The sequence below is a fragment of the Gadus macrocephalus genome, chromosome 18 (assembly GCF_031168955.1).
Source record: "Gadus macrocephalus chromosome 18, ASM3116895v1".
Taxonomy (NCBI): domain Eukaryota; kingdom Metazoa; phylum Chordata; class Actinopteri; order Gadiformes; family Gadidae; genus Gadus; species Gadus macrocephalus.
The window spans coordinates 4,941,496-4,958,591 of record NC_082399.1 but is presented as its reverse complement, the minus strand read 5'-3'; the positions used below and the strand labels follow the sequence as shown (position 1 = coordinate 4,958,591).

The 17,096-nt window shown below is 49.7% G+C and overlaps 1 protein-coding gene across 1 annotated transcript in view; it reads right to left on the bottom strand.

The window, feature by feature from the left end:
* Nucleotides 1–15,085, bottom strand: part of pkd1b (polycystic kidney disease 1b) — a 37,492-nt gene extending 22,407 nt beyond the window's left edge. The window contains exons 1-17 of the mRNA XM_060037234.1: nt 15,066–15,085; nt 14,719–14,853; nt 13,958–14,108; nt 13,260–13,407; nt 12,604–12,878; nt 11,560–12,348; nt 11,098–11,229; nt 10,809–10,984; nt 10,521–10,657; nt 6,707–10,356; nt 6,444–6,596; nt 5,002–5,160; nt 3,513–3,798; nt 2,992–3,094; nt 1,896–2,024; nt 1,138–1,288; nt 250–387 (exon numbers count right to left, since the gene is read on the bottom strand). Coding sequence (XP_059893217.1) covers nt 250–387; nt 1,138–1,288; nt 1,896–2,024; nt 2,992–3,094; nt 3,513–3,798; nt 5,002–5,160; nt 6,444–6,596; nt 6,707–10,356; nt 10,521–10,657; nt 10,809–10,984; nt 11,098–11,229; nt 11,560–12,348; nt 12,604–12,878; nt 13,260–13,407; nt 13,958–14,108; nt 14,719–14,853; nt 15,066–15,085 — 6,732 coding nt within the window. The remainder of the gene's footprint in view (nt 1–249; nt 388–1,137; nt 1,289–1,895; nt 2,025–2,991; nt 3,095–3,512; nt 3,799–5,001; nt 5,161–6,443; nt 6,597–6,706; nt 10,357–10,520; nt 10,658–10,808; nt 10,985–11,097; nt 11,230–11,559; nt 12,349–12,603; nt 12,879–13,259; nt 13,408–13,957; nt 14,109–14,718; nt 14,854–15,065) is intronic.
* Nucleotides 15,086–17,096: the final 2,011 nt, after the last annotated feature.

Below are 17,096 nucleotides of genomic sequence, written 5' to 3'. Positions count from 1 at the left end.
AAGGTGCTGCCTTCTGTGGAGGGAGCAGCCTTCAATAAGGTCTTGCTCCCCTTGTGGCTATGGGAGGGTAATGCAGCTTCTTAAAATAGTTAACAACATCGTGGTAGCACACATCGTGGTAGCATAACAAGCTAAACAGTGGAAGCCAGTCATCGAGCGGTTAGACTAGAACGTTGATATAGAACATAGGTGGTGTAGGGGGTGACGGAGAGGGAGAGGGAGAAGAGGAGGAGGCGGAGGCTGACTCACGGTGCTCTGGATCAGCGCTGAGCTCACTTGGCCGACGTCGTAGAGCGTAGAGACAGGCAGAGAGACCAGCAGGCGGGTCACACCCGCTCGTATCTCCCTGGTGTCCCAGGGCGCAGTGTCAGTCCGCCCAGACTCCACCTGTGGAGGGGTGGAGGAGTCAAGTCAAAGGGTTTTATTGTCATTTCTGCAGGAAAAAAAACACTCATTCTCTACACTGAAGTCTTTTAGACTTGGTAGGCAAACCGTACGCAGGAGGCTTGATAGATTAAAAAGCAACATAATAAAATACACATAATAAATAGTAAATATAATAGACAAATTAAATTAAATAAAACTCATAAAGACTATCGACAGTTCCATCGTAATGTAAACAGCTAAACAACCGTCCAAAGCAGTTATGTAATACAATGAGGAATGTAAATATTGAATGTGTCAATGTCAATTTTATTTATATAGCGCATTTACAGACGGCTTAGGCGTACCAAAGTGCTTTACTGTGAAGTGCAATATTGCAGGAAGGCACAAAAACAAACAAAAAACAATAATAAATAAGAAGTGAAATAAAAGATAACATTTAAAAAACTATACACTGTTGCATCAAGAGAGATGCTAGCCAAAGGCAAGTGAATAGAGGTGGGTTTTTAAAAGGGACTTAAAAACATTCAGAGACTGAGCAGAACGGACTTGGAATATGGTCTAAAGTGGAATGTGCCGATTAATATATTTCATTGGGTAATTCATAAGGTTATTCATACATTACCTTAAATAAATGTTTAGGTAATGTACATTGAATATACAACACGTGTTCACGGGTTCATGTCATAACAAGTGTTCAGAGCAGGAGGGCTAACAGCAGTAGGACCACACTGAGATGGTGTTGGGCGCCACCTGGTGGAGATGGCTGGTGAGGGCCAGCGAGTAGGCCAGGCTCTCCTGGGGGTTGCCATGTTGGAGTAAAACCCACAGCTCTCTCTGGCTCCGTTTCCTCAGCCAATCACTGGCCTCGGTGCCCGTTCTCTGGCGTTCAACCGTCAGAGTTCTGCAAAGGTTGGACAGATCAATTGTTTTAACTTGGAAGATTTTACACCAGGGTAACGGCGGGGCTGAAATAACCCTCTAAAGAAATATATGAAGTTATAATATGGCTGATATATTCAATTATATTAAATTGTATTTGTATGGCCCTTAATCACAGGTACAGCCTCAAAGGGTTTAACAGGCCGTGTATTTAAGACGTATGATTTATGACATGATATATATAACTCAAAAGGGAAAGAATAATTAGTGAACATATAATTAAACAAACACGCAAATTGCTCTAAATGGTACAATAAAGATATTTTATGGACCAAGATGCCAACTGAACAGATGAGGTATTAGGAGATGGGAGGGTTCAAGCTGTCCTGAGGTATTTCTGCCTGATATTCAGGAAGAAAGGATCGTCTAGGCCTGAAACATTAACTGACGGGGAGGAGACCTCGAGATAGACCCAGGACTAGGTGGAGAGATGAACCCTGGCCTGGGAACGCCTCGGGAGCTCGTCAATGTGGCCCGGGAAAGGGAAGTCTGGAGCCCCCTGCTAGAGCTGCTGCCCCCGCGACCTGACCCCGGATAAGACGTAGAAGACACAGCTCCAGGCGGCTCACCGGTGGAGGGCGATGGTCGTGGCCCCGAACTGGTCCTCCACCAGTACGGTGATGGGGAGCGCCGTCCCGTTCCTCTCCGGCTCAGGGACACCGGCCGGGACCACCGTGCCAAGCGAGGAGCGGGTTCCCCTGATCACGGCGGCATGGGAACGTTAGCGACCTCATGGACGTCCAGATGAGCTTCTCACGACACATGCGATCTCGAAATTCACATTTATGTGTGGATACCTATTGTTATTCTGATTTATTTATTAGCTTTAAACAATATCGTAAAATATCACGATATGCTTATGAATTCAGACGACCCTTCGAAACAGCCCAGTATATGGAGATGTCAACTTGAACTAGTTTTTATTCCCTGTGAACTTAAATAGGTTGTATTATAATAATTTACTGGCCATATCTCCTCACTCTAATAAAGTAATTAATAAAGAATATAGAACTGGGTCATCCGATATTTTTTTGCCATGATGATACAATACCATTCGAAGAAGATTGTGCTACTCGTGCTAGCTATTTTAGGCTAGGCTAGGTCCAAAGCATTCACCTGTAGAGTGTGAGCAAGGGGCAGTTAGTGGTGCTATGCTAAACTCGTCATGCTAGCTAGTTTAGGCTAGGCTAATAGCCTTCACCTGTAGAGCGTGAGCAGGGGGCAGTTAGTGTTGCTATGCTAAACTCGTCATGCTAGCTAGTTTAGGCTAGGCTCATAGCCTTCACCTGTAGAGCGTGAGCAGGGGGCAGTTGGGAGCGTACATATGTTCCCCGGGTCCTATGTTCCCCGCTTTGTATGTGACCAGGGAACATAGGATCCGGAGAGCGAATCTTTTGTTCGTAGGATGGTAGGGGCAAGTACCGCCTTTTTCGCCTCTGATTCGCCTGTGATTGGTTAGAATAGCTCTCCTCCTATTGGTTATGGTTAGGGTTAGGGTTAGGGTTAACCCTCACCCTAACCCTAACCCTAACCATAAACCTGACCCTAACCCTTCGCACCCGGGGAACATAGGACCTGGGGAACATAGGGATGACCCCGGGCAGTTGGTGGTGCTATGCTGAACTCGTCATGCTAGCTAGTTTGGGCTAGGCTCAACGCATTCACCGGTAGAGCGTGAGCAGGGGGCAGGCTGTGATGCTGGATCCACACAGAGCCACCTGGAAGGTGTAGATCAGTTGGGATCCCTCGCTGGTCCCATGCTTCCAGCCTGAGCAGAATACAGGGAGGACATCAGAGTCGACATGAAATACCACTTCCACAGCCAGATATAGTGGCCAAACTTTCTCATAATTTCACTTAATGATAGCATAATGCGTACTTTCATTGAAATTCCTGTGTTCTGATGTGAAGACCTTTGTTGCCATCATTGAAAGGTGCTATTTGTAACTAGTACTACTGCTGCTGCTACTGCTACTACTCCTACTAAGTGTAACTATTGCTACTACTACCTACTACTACTAAGTGTTGCTAATGCAAAATGCTACTACTACTACTATTACAGCTACTACAACTACTCCCAATGCTACTACAACTACTACCTTGACTACTACTCGTATTTGTAATGAATTAAATACATTTAATTGCAATAATTCCATTTGATTGATTATGACGCCCTCTCCCCGTACCGGTGCAGCTGTAGGAGACCAGTGTCTCCAGGGGGTGGATGACGTCTGTCCCTGGGAGCAGAACACAGCGCCCCCCGCTGGGCGGAGGGTGGGGTGCCACGGTCAGCCCGCCGCTGCCCCGCAGCCCCGCCTCCGGCTGGGTGCAGTTCAGCGTGAAGGTGTAGCTCTGCCCCTCCTGCAGGACTCCGGGGCGGAGCACCAGGGCAGGGGAACGCCCCCCCGTCGAGGTGGTGACCTCGTCCAGGTCAAAGGTCGACCCGCTCTGGTCCTTTGCATTCCATTGGTACTGGAGAGGAAACCAGTAGGGAGTTACATACACACTTACACTGTTAAACTGGAGAGGAAACCAGTAGAGCAGGGCTATTCAACCTCCTTAACAAGTGGGCCGAAAAGGAAAACCACTGGGGGTTCATGGGCCACACAGAGTAAAACTACGTGAATGAATCGCTGCAAATAAATCGTACTTAAAGATAGTGTTTACTTAATATATATAGTACTACTACATGGAATAAACTTCTCAGAGGCATTCCTTCCTTCTTCACTTTTAATCATCATTGTATCATTATAAAAGATTTTGTTCTCACATATTTTGGACACGTATTTAGAATTCAACAATGTTGTTTGAATCATCACAAAACAGAACTACTGTACATATGAGACATTTTGAACCAGTGAGTCAGTGAGAAAGATTGCACTGCCTTGTTTGTTTGCCTAGTTTGGCTCATCCTGAGACACTCATGCAGCTTTTCATAGTTCATGGAGCAACGTGCCCTTGTTCTGATGGCATTCATATGAGAAAAGCTAGACTCACATGTATCGGTTGAGCCAAACATTGTCAGAATAAGTGATGCCAGTTCCTGATTGTGGGGTACTGATACTGGCTAGTATCACCGGCTACACACAGAAACCTGATTTGCATGCAACTATGTTTCTCCTTTATTTTATTTATTTTTTGCATGCAACCTCTTGCGGGCCAGAAAAAAATTAAGAGGGGCCGCATTTGGCCCACGGGCCTCTAGTTGAATAGGCCTGCAGTAGAGGATGACATTAAACACTTACACTGTTATAGTGGAGAGGAAACCAGTAGGGAATGACATTACACACTTACACTGTTATACTGGAGAGGAAACCAGTAGGGAATGACATTACACACTTACACTGTTACACTGGAGAGGAAACCAGTAGAGGGTGACATTACACACTTACACTGTTATAATGGAGAGGAAACCAGTAGGGAATGACATTATGTAACCAGGAGGAGATTACATTCCAAAGTTACTTTTATACTGGGAAAGAAACCAGGAGGAAATAAAATTACACTCTTGCACATGTGTAAGCCGAGTTTCATTTAACATTTTTTGATGGTTATATGGTCGGGGTTTTACAAATAATATCCCTACGATTCCTAATTATAAGTTATTAGAAACAAAATATATATAGACATTGCCATTTTCTTATAAATACACACAACTGCTCCATCATGGTTCACCTGGGCCTGGGCGTCACACCGTTCACAGAGTCCCGACAGCACCAGGGGGTCAGTGTAACTGACCCGACGGGAGGGGGAGGAGGAAGAGGAGGCCGAGGAAGAACAGGACACACAGTCCACCGTCACGGGAAACACCTTCCCCGCCTCGCACACCCTCACCTGGAAGGCGAGCGACGGACCATAAAGCACATGATGCCACTCAGGCCCAGCGTCTCTTTAAACTGCTGCTGGACTCTGGTTCTCAGACCTTTCCTACTACTGTTCCCTCTGTAAGTTATTCTTTCAGTTGACTACCCCCTTCACAGGCATTACATTTTTAGGGAGAAAAATAAATACAAAAACAATAGGGATCCAACCTGTTGGCTTGGACCCCTAAATAACCACAAGCGGTGATTAACGGGTCCGGGGAAAATTAAAAGTCAAGAACACACTACTACTGAACTGCAGCCTCATTCACATGCTCAAATTGTCTATTGATAAGCACACAACATCCAGAAAGCTCGAAGCACACATTTCTCAAGTGAGTTAAGGGCTTTCTTCACAGCATATACCTGAAAAATATTTGAAATTCTGGGGAAATTAAACATTTGTAGTCAAGAACACTAACGGAAGAAATATGAATAGGACAGTTAATTATGAAGGAAAATGGTTAACGGAGATGTTCCCCTTAATGCCATACTGTGTCTTGGCAGACCGATTCTTGGAAACTAATGAGCCGGAATTTTGATTGCCTGATGAATTTCAGGTGCCGTTCAATGTTGTGTTTCTCAAATGAGTGGCAATGACAGAATGTTATGTTCAGCTTGTTCATAATGATCTAATGAAGATACGAACTCTCAACCTAAGGATCAAATTCAGTTTGATGATTTTTGTGAGGCTTGGTCTAAAGATTTTATGTGGCGATTCTGGTGAATTTTTGATTATTTTTAGCTTTAAAATGAAATTGTGGGAAAAGAATACATTTTTAGGGTTAAGACTTTTCATTAGAGGTTTTCTAAATGCGTCTGATTCTAGAGATTAATATTCTGAAAGAATTTTGAGTCCAGGTCAATCTGGTGAGGAGAAATTAGCCTAATTCATGATTTTTTACAATAGCGCCACCTTTGGGTGCAGTACCACAAATTTGGGTTTATGGGTAGAGGTATGGTATTGGTAACCATACCTGAACATTTCAAGAGTTTTTGAAATGTTACTTAACATAAATAATGTATGTGTGTTCTTTTTGACAGTATTAACACGAACATTAAAAGGGTGCAAATACTCGACAAATTAGTGAAAAAAATGGCCCTGCACTATTTCATATTGGTTGAAATATTCTGAGTACCCCCTGCATTACTCCAAAGTACCCCTGGGGTAAGCATACCCCCATTTGGGAACCACTGCTCTAGACGATATCCAGTTTATCTCCAGACTCTGGAGTACCAGGTCTGCTGTCTACTCACGGTCTGCGTTGTAGAGACGGCTCGCTTGCCGGCCGTCTGCACGGTGAGGGTGAAGACGTAGACTCTGCTGCTGTGCAGTTGGTTGCCAGGGACGGTCATTTGCCTTCTCTCTCTGTCAATGTGTGGACATGGAGGCTCACACGCTGTGGAACTCTGAGAAGAAAACAAATAACATAGCAGCTGATTGTGTTGAATGATTATATAGAACGAATGATGAGCCAGAGAGCGCTGTGACAGGCCTAAGATACCGCACAGAGCCGTACCTCCTCGGTGAATTCCCAGTGATACTCCAACTGGTCCTCCGCGTCCGGGTCAGCGTCGGGGTCCCGGGACGCTGAGCCGTCCAGCACGAGGTCGCTGAGGGGGGGCCAGAGTCTGACGGACCCCCCCTTGATGACGGCCTCCAGGGACCTGGGAGCCACCGTCAACAACGTCCCCCGCTGGATCCTGAGAGGAGTTCCTTGGAGGGAGACGGTAAAGACCAGGTCGTACCGCCCGACCTCCAGAGTCCAACCCGGTACGGAGAGCAGAGGCGAGGTCACCGACACCTTGCTGCTGAGGTTCACCGCGGTTGCGGTGCCGCCGGGATCCCCTTCAGATCTCCTCAGTATTTCCCACAGATATGCAGCCTTGTATGCGGAGCAGTTTTTGACGTCCACGACGGCTTCGAAGTAGCTGGGGCTGGACCTCAGGATGGTGGGACGGCTCTGGACTAACTCGGCCTGAGGGCCTCCGCACTGCAGGTCACGGACCTCCAGGCGGATCTGAGTCCATACCTGGCTGACATTGTTCGAAACATTGACTGTGGCGTGAAACACCCCGGGAGTGTGGTACGTATGATTGGCCGTGTTTTCGTCTGTAACCAAAACTTCAGTGGAGTCTCCAAAATCCCAGTGGAACTTGAGGTGACTCCCGCCAATCACGCTGGCCAGGATCTTGACGATGTGTCCGGTAAATGTTCCATCTGATTGACAGAGAAGATGAACTTCTTGAACAGGAAACTCCACCAGGAATGTGTCATTCAGGGACTGTGAGCAGACACCGCTGCGGGCCTCCACAAGGACAGATAATGTGCCACTTCCAGGTGGAGAAAAGGTAACTTCCTGTCCGCTGACCTGTACAGGCTCCGACCCCTCCAAAGAAAACGTCCAGGTGTAGATGGCCGGTGAGGTACTTTGGATTTGTGCTTTAAAACGGGTGTCAGTCCGAGCACTCAAGGTGACGGAACAACAACCCACCATGTGCAAACCACTGACGCGCTCACCCACGTAAACAGAGGACGTGACGTTTGAACTGCTGACCAGGTTCCATGCCTCCACTGTCACCACGTGCAGTCCAACAGGGAGGTCAGTCAGGACAAACCGGTCCTTTACAAATACAAGACCGTCAACCAAATCGGTTTCAGCAAACGTCATGTTATAGCTCACGTCGGTTCCGGTGGACACCAGTGGGGTGAACACCACCGGGTCTTGAGTGCAGACATTGGACCTGTTCAAGTCCAGAGTCAGTCCACTGATGGGCTCCTGGACGGTGACACTGTGTGAAACCGCCTGCCAATTGACCCCGTTGGAGACATTCAGGGACACCTTGTAGAGTCCTTCATGTGTAAAGGAATGATTCAATGATGGGCTGGAGCCTCTAACCAGAGCAGCTCCTATTGCCCACTCCCAGGTCAGATCACTCCCTGTACGGAGGCCTCCGCAGAGCCAGACCACGGCACCTGCGGAGATATAAAAAGGACTGGGCTTCTGGTTGATTTGAAAGTCAACGTCTCGTATCTCCTCCTGAACCGTCAACTCTTTAGTGGCACTGACGTGACCAAGAATGTTCTCCACTCGGACTTCAACCTGGTGCTGACCCAAACGGCCATACATATGGAGAAGAAAAGGTATGTGTGTCCTAAGGGGTGAAAGGTCAGCGTTGACATACCAACTATACTGGAGGTCAGACCCGCTGGCCACGCCCACAGAGATGTTCACCGGTCTCCCTGCAGCCACGACGTCTGATGGGGTTGTTAGCTCTGCACCCGCTACCCGCTCTACTGCCACGAGTGAAACATTACTGGTTGTCTCACCCAGCTTATTGGAGGCTGTTAAATGGACAAAGACATCGCCAGGGGCTTCAAGCGGCAGCCTGAAGCTGTCTCCAAGGCCAGCAGACTGATTTGTTCCTCTGTGAACAGAGTACCAGCTGTAGCTGACGTTAGAACCGCTCGCCAAGGAAGCAGTGCAGTGCAGACTCTCCCCCGTCGGTGTGTATTTCATGAGTGTCAGATTGGGACACACGATACAAAGTCTCTCTATCCTTTCATGAGCTTCGATCATAATGGCCGCGTGCCTTTTTCTCACCGGGTTCTGAGCCATGACCGAGACCTGATACACTCCTGGCGTGGGAAACACGTATCTGAGCTGAGGAGATCCCTGTGCGTTTACGGTCACACCGTTGATCGACCAGACATATCCGGTGCTGCCGATAGTGGTGCTAACTGCTGTTATAACGGTTTCCTCCCACACTGCGACACAGGGTGGGTCGCTGCGAAGCACAAGGTCTATTACAGGAAGTACAACAATCACTTCCTGGGTTGCTGAGGTTTTGCTTATGGCGTTAAACACTGTGGCGATAATCATGAACTGTCCCGTGGAGGTGAAGATGTGGGAGACGTTCTCGCTACTCCCCACCGGGGAACCATCACCAAAATCCCAGAGAACCGAGTAATTGGTTCCTGTGCAGCTGTGAACCCAGAAGGACGCAGTTGTGTTGACAGTCAGCGCACCATTTAGGCCACTGTGTGCCACAGAGGGCTTGCCCACGGGCCTTTGAATGACAATAGAGATTTCTGCAGATTTTCTGCTTACTTTGTTACTCGCAATTACCGATACATCTTCATTTCCTTCCTTGTTAAAGACAAAACACCTGTCAGCGTTCGCCGCTTCACTCGAGGGACTCTGGGAGCTCTGCCATAAAAAATGGTAACCGATTTGTTCTGGAAGCACGAGAACAATCAGACACACTCGTTCTCCCACTGCCACCACACTCTTTGATGTTTGCAAAGCCACGCTCGATATTGAGTCTTCAACGCAAAGGTTGGCACTGAGGTACATAGAGCTGAGAGGACTGTTCACAGTCAGATTCACAAGAAAAACACCCGGGTTTGAGTATGTGTGTGTGGCTGTGGGCTTTCCTTTCACCAAAGCGGAAGGCAAAGCCTCTCCAAAGTCCCAATGGAAAGTACATGTGGATACATTCACAGTCACTAGGGCCGTGAATTGTACCTCCTTACGAGTGCTGACACACTCTCGAGGCAGTATCTCAATGATGCCTAACTTGTAGACCTCAACGTTGATGGACTGACGGACTGAACCGAGGGAGTTGGAGGCTGTCACGATGACGGTGTAGTTCCCCAGAGCCCTGTACGTGTGGGACACGACGCCACCTAGGGGCAAATCCCGCAGTGGCGACGCATCGCCAAAATCAAACTCCAGAACAACACCGCTCCCGGAGTCCACCTCCCCTCGGATCTCCGTCACGGAGCTCAACTCGTTGGGGCCGTTGGAGCTCAGAGTCAAACCCGCAACCTCCTCGGCCACTTCGACCGACAGCCAGGACATCAGGGCGCTCACGCCGTTGTCCGCTCGCACGCTGACGTTGTACAGGCCGAGCGCTCTGAAGACGTGACTGATCCTTCCTAAGGAGCCCAGGTGCGGCGGGGAGCCATCAGCGAAGTCCCACACGTACGAGACCCCGTCGGCCGAGGGGTGGACCTCCACCTCCATGAGGAAGGGCTCTTCGACGGAGGTCACCGCAGGGGAGGAGGAGAGCAGGAGACGCGTTAACCTGGGACGAACTTTCACCAGCCTGAGAGTCTCTATGCTGTCGTAGGGGTTGGATACGTGGACTTGGAGTGTGTGGTCACCTGCAAAGTGCACTCACAGACACACACAAACACATAAGCACACACGGACGGAAGGAATTAGCCGATCAGTGTCCATAGAATCCAGAAACTCTGCTACCAGTTATGTGTGTGCGTGTGCACGTTTGTGTGTGCTACAGTGGTGAGCCAGTAGGAGGCGTATTTACCAGGCTTGAGGTATGCGTGGCTGATTGAGTCCTGAACATACACCTGTCTCTCTCCCTCCTCCACCAGTCCTTCTTTGGTCAGACACGGAGCTGGATGAGCGTGGCTCACGTGGCCACTGTCGTCCCCAAAACTCCAGCTACGCAACACACACAAGCATATGGAAATGTTTACATTAACATTTAGGGGTGTAAATGTTTACTTATAATACTAAATATAGTCTATTCTCCGTTTACTACAGTTCTGATAAACTGCATCCATCTGGGAAAGAACATCATCACAGCTCCTACGTGAAGGTCACCCCCAGAGCGGTGTCCACCAGGACCCTGATGGTGTACAGGTGTGTGTCGTTTGCAGCAACCACTTCCTGTGAAGACAGGAACTCCGGGTTGGCCAGCGGAACCATGACGTCTGCGGTTAGGAAAACGTCTTGCGTCTGGGAGCTCACCGGATTGGCCGCGGTCACCTGAGAAACGTAGAAGGTTCTCTTGATTGATCCATCATGGGGCAGTTCATTATGGATGGAGCTGTCTGTCCTAGAATAGATGATATTAAAGTGAATAGCATGCTAAATCTGACCTTGAGTTTGTAGTCACCAGGTTTCTTCAACACCACGTTGTAGGAGTCTCCTTCAGAGGGGAACTCCTCCAGGCGATCCATGATCCAGGTGAACTTCACAGAAGAACCCGTTTCTACTTTGGCTTTGAACGACTAGCAGGGGGAAGACATTTCAAAGTGTGAGACCGAGAAGGTATTTTGCGGCAGGCGTCCGGCCAATGTGTGTGTGTGTGTGTGTGTGTGTGTGTGTGTGTGTGTGTGTGTGTGTGTGTGTGTGTGTGTGTGTGTGTGTGTGTGTGTGTGTGTGTGTGTGTGTGTGTGTGTGTGTGCACTAGATGCACATAAAGATGCACTAGATAATGTGCATCTTTCATATTTTTGGTTGTTGGACTCCCTGCTTGTTTTCCTGCTGATTCAATGCTTGTTTGCCTGTGGAATGGTGGGGGGGGGGGGGCGGGGGGGTGTAGGTAAGGACATCCTCACCTGTGCCAAGTCGGTCAGGACCCTCAGGAGTCCAGGGGGGTCCACGCTGAGTCCGCTCACTGCGTGGTAGCCCCACACCGTCACGCTCACACTCTGGCTGCTCACCGAGTTCACCGCGCTGACCTCCAGGGTGTGCTCTCCAGCCGACGGCAGCGTCAGAGTCACCGAGGAGAACCAGGTATCCGGGGACTCTCGCTCGCAGCCAAGCCAGGGTTCAGGCACCTCCTCTGGGCAGAACGGTCGAAAGGGCGCCCCTGTCCGGAGCCCCGGAGCCGACCAGGAGCTGCTGGCGTCGGGCCCTCCGGACCGGATCCTTACGACACTCAGAACCGGGACCTGGATCTGCAGGTGGAGCTGTTTGTTGCCGTCAGGCCGGGGGTGGATGACCTCCAGTCCTGTGATGCGACCCGGAGGCGGAGCGGGACCAGGACTCAGGGAGACGACTTCAGGGTCCGAGGTCATCCGAGTATCGGGGAGGTCGTCAACGTCGCGGGGGCGCTCCGTGTTTGGGACGGCGTGGCTCTTCCCGGGCAAGACGTCCACGTAGAGCATCCGCAGGTTGCAGACCACCTCGTCGACCCAGCGGCCCCCCAGGTCTGGGGAGGAGAGGCCTCCCTCCCACCAGCCCCCGCCCTCAGAGCCCCCCAGGGACAGGTAGCTCTGGCGCCAGGGGGAGCTGGAGGGCGACTCGGGGGCGGGACAATGCACAAAGGTCCCTGACTGGCGGTTGTGTTGCACGGCCACAACATCGTCAGGATAGACCGTGAACTTTCTGTCAGGCAGGACCAGCTGTAATGGAAAAACATGTTGCTGAAGCAAAAGTGTAATACTTTGAATACACTGCCACAACAAACACAGACAAACAATACAAAATACAAAAATATCAGGCCCCGTTTCATTCTTGTTGTCGGATGTCCGCCAACTTCAGCCAACGTTCTCTAGTTCGGAATTGGTGGTCGTTGGGGCAGTGTGCCAGCATCAAAGACGGGAGCAATACCGAACCATGCCACGTGCATGATGCTGAACATCCTAAAGGCCACCTACTCGGACAATCGTCAGCTCACGGACGGCGTCCGTCCGGAGGGGCAGGTCTGCCACCACGTGGTAGAACGGCGGCGTGGCGGGGTATCTGGGGGGCAGTGCGTAGCTGAACCTGGCCCCTGCGGCCGGGGACCGGTCATAGGGGCTACAGGGGCTGGTGACGGGCACGCAGATCTCCCGCAGATGGCACCAGTAGAGGCCCACGGCGCAGCCGCCCGTGGTGTTACACAGGGGGGCGTCTGAGCAGCAGCTGAACGGATTCAGAAGAGCGCTGCAGCCTGGCAGAGGCGAGATAGGACGATAGATATGATGAAGAACAAATGACAAAACACGTGGCCACACCTATAGACCCATTTCCCAGAGCTGTAATCGTAGGACAAACACTGGTGTCACTCGTAACACTAGTTTTAGTTCAGCTTATTTGCAGAGCTACCCTCCTACCCATTAACATTGGGTAGGAGGGTAGGTGTTAAATTGATGTGCGTCAAAGCACTTGCAACGGTAAATGTCCTCCTCACTGGTTTAGTCTGCCAAGTGTGCCCTGAATACATACAAGTAGCCGACATACAAAGAGTGTTATGAGTGACGCCTTGTGCTTCAAGGACAGCTCTATGAAGGGTCAGTTGTTACGTGACCTTAAGCCCAGCGAGCTCTGAGACCTGGGGGTACGAGATGGTGCGTGGGACTGCAGTACGGCCGGAGGATCTGCACCCGGGCCAGGCTGGGGCGTGTGCTGGGCTTGACCACCATCTCCAGCGACGCCAGAGCACCTGCGTGGCTAAACCATAAGCCAGGGAACAGCTGCAGCTGCAGGGAGAGTGAGGAAGTGAGAAAGTGAGTGTGCACACGTGTGTATGTGTATGTGTGTGTGTGTGTGTGTGTGTGTGTGTGTTTGCGTGTGTGTTTGCGTGTGCATGTGTGTGTGTGTGTCTGTGTGTGTGTGTGTGTGTGCGAATGTAAAAGCAGAAGGAAGTACATGGACCCCAGTCCAACACATACACAGAGGACGGACACACTAAGGGACGGCCAAGGAAGTCATTTATTTGAGCCAAAATATAATGGACGCATACATAATATAAGGCATGATCCCATTAAATCCGCCGGGACGGGCTTGGTGGATTAAATGCACCTTTGTTCGTTACTTTTCATAGGTCACTTCTTTCTCATATATTTCCATACTGATTTATTTTCCAATGAATCCCCATCTCTTTAGCAACCATTTTCTGTAGCATGTCCCTCTCTGTGTCCAATGTGGGATCCAGTGCTCCTATCAGAGGTCTTGTCAGAACCCTCTGTGCCCAATGTGGGATCCAGTCCTCCTATCAGAGGTCTTGTGAGACTCCTGTGTCTTACAGACCTCCACTGGGTGCTGCCCGGCGTTGGGTATGTTGGGCAGGGTGGGCAGCTCTACTCCCGGGTAGACCCCCGTCATGAGGGCCAACCCGGTCAGGTAACTGTCCACGGACGGCAAGGAGGCTGAACAGAGAGAGGAGCCACAACCACAGAACCTTCACCAATAGAGCAACTCCAATCCACAGCAAAAGTTGAAAACGCGTCACAAATGATGTGATAATGCTTGATGTCAATAGGTACAAGTGACTTGCTCGAATGACTGTGTGTTCAGTGTGTTGTCAGCCTCAAGAGATTGTTGTCCCGTAATCGTATGTTGTATATCTCCCGTTGAACTTGCGTTTGATACTTTTACAATCAGGGCATTTAGCAGACGCTTTTATCCAAAGCGCTTTACAATTAGTACATTTGTCAGAAGAAAGAGAAACAGCAATACAGTATATCTCTGTCGCTACAGTAAGGATGTTGATAGAAACAAGTGCCAAGCACTAACCATCACTAGGTTAACCCATTCCCCGTGTACCACAGAGATAGTAAGGATAAGATGCTACACAATGCTAAGTACTATTTTTATGTGCCACGACGTACAACATACAATAGGTGCATAAGAAGGGTGTGGGGGGGGGGGGGGGGGGGGGGGGGGGGGGTGTGCGGGGGGGGGGAGGCTATGCAGCATCCAGGTGACCTCTGAACTCTGAACACTAGAGGTCTGAGCAGACTGTACCGTTCACGTCTCCCTCACAGAGGACGGCGTGCCGCTCGCTGCACCCGGTCCTCCGGCGCTGCCCTGGGGACCCCAGGGCCATCTGAGGGCAGAGGCCGACGCCCTCCGACGCCGTACCCCCGGGACCCGGGGAGCCCTCAGGCCCCGCCCCCCTGAGCCACACCCACACACTGGACTTCCTGTTCCGTCACCGGAAGACGAGGACCAATACACAGAAGTGGAAGAGAATTGGACAACGAAATATATATTTGTTTTGTAACGTCCTTAATCACAATTACAGGGCTGCACAAGCAACAAGCAGGCCACACACACACACACACACACACACACACACACACACACACACACACACACACACACACACACACACACACACACACACACCACTAACCCTGGCTTAATATAATACATTTATAATTTAAATAATATATAATAATTTATTATTTTATAAATAAAAATAAATATAATAGAAAAAACAGAGGTCCCAGGTAAATGTTTTTTTTTCTAAACAACACGCTTCCCATGGCCCTAAGCGCGGGGGCTCAGACTCACACGGGGAAGGAGTGCTGGATGAAGCGCTGGAGCTGGGGTCCCTCCACCGCCGCCAGACCCCCTGACCCGGTCTCCCTGCAGACCTGGTGAGCCTCGGACCAGGTGCACCCAGACCCAGAGAGCCAGTAGCACCGCTGGCCCATCTGGTCTATCTGAGCGCCTTCTGGACAAGGAAGTGTTTCTGGAACAGAATCATGACACCGAGACTGGAGGACGGGCTATCTTAATGGTAAGAATCCGAAATGGTTCAGACTTCAAGAACAACCAAAAGCTGGTGTTTTTCGTTATTCTCAAACAGCCTTAATGCACAAACAAACAGTTTGTTTTTTGTAACACACACACACGCACACACACACACGCACAGTCACACACCTCACCTCCGGCAGCGCTGGTCCAGACCGCGCTCAGCGTCCAGAGCAAAGCCCATCTATGAGGAGCCATTGGTGGGTGAGCGCCCCTCACACTGCTGCCGTCTGCCTCAACACACACCCAGAGCTGGTCTGGTGGAGAGAGGACCTCAGAGGGCAGCTCAGTGCCTCGCCGTCGCCTCGCTTCTCTCCTCTCCCTCAGCGTGGGACAGTCCTCACCCCTTCAGGCTCACCCTTAACGCCTCAGCCCGTCCCACGGCCTGCAGCCCAGCCCCCCTCCTCTGTGTTTCTACCCCCCCCCCCCCCCCCTGATGGTCCCCTGCTCTGGACTATCAGGAGTTATGGCCCCGTGTGTCATTGTCTCTGCGACCCTCTGTGAGCTCCTGGGCAACTTGTAGCGTGTTGCTGGGCAACAGCCAGAGAAGCCTCCTCATTACCATGTTGTAAAACCGGCGGCCCCTCGGGAGAAGCCCCCCTCACTGGGGGCAGGAGGGGTCTGGTGTGAGCATAGCACAGGGGGGGGGGGGGGGGGCCAGAGTCAATAACCTGGAGGAGTGAAAGTTATTTTCTATTCGATTGCCAAACACAGTTTTCTAAACTTCAAAAACTTTGCAGGGAATAACTTCCTGGGTTTAGTTTGAAGCCCCGTCTCCCCCGTCTTCCCCGTCTCCCCCCCCCCGCCGACCTTCCTAAAATGTCACAGCCGTCCCAGAAACAAAACCTTTGTGGCGCATGTGAAAAAGTAATAGGACTGTCAATGTGTGTCTGGGACGTTGCCTAGCAAGTTGCTAGGAGAAAAGCCGCATTAATAATGAATGCATAGAGAAGGATTCACAAATGTATTTTGTGATTTATATATAAATGACTCTCTTCTCACGAATGATGGTACATAACAATCTCTGGGTGGCGTAGTAGTAAAAGCTGCGTCACGTTTTGAGCTACACACTTTTTTCATCTAGTTTCGACTGGGTTTTGGGATTGTCGGTGCCACTAAAGTAGTAAACGATTATTAATAGTACTTTAACGGCACCGCCAATCTAAAAACCCAGTCACTCCAGTCATGTGATTGGCTGAAAACCAGGGAGGCATCTGATGGATGCCTCCCTTTATGCATTTATTTAGAACAAGACGCATTTGTCTGTGGAGCAGAAATGTGTTTGTGAAACTTATTTTTGTTTAGGGATTTATTTTACATTTATACATACTGATAATATCCATTTGTGTGTGCATTGAAAAGTATTTGTGAGAAGAGAGTAATTTATCTATAAATCACAAAATACATTTGGAAGCCTTCTCTGTGCATTCATTATTAATGAGACTGTTCTGAACCCATAGAAGGAGTGTTCAAATGTTTGGGGTTCTTGTGAGGTGTGTTTCACTGATAAGGACTTTCTATGCCACTGTTGTTCCAATGTGTCAAAGGTTTTCTTCTTTCTTTCCTTCCTATTTATTCTCTACACACTTTGAGACCTATCTCCTTCCTATATCGCTATTCTCTTAAA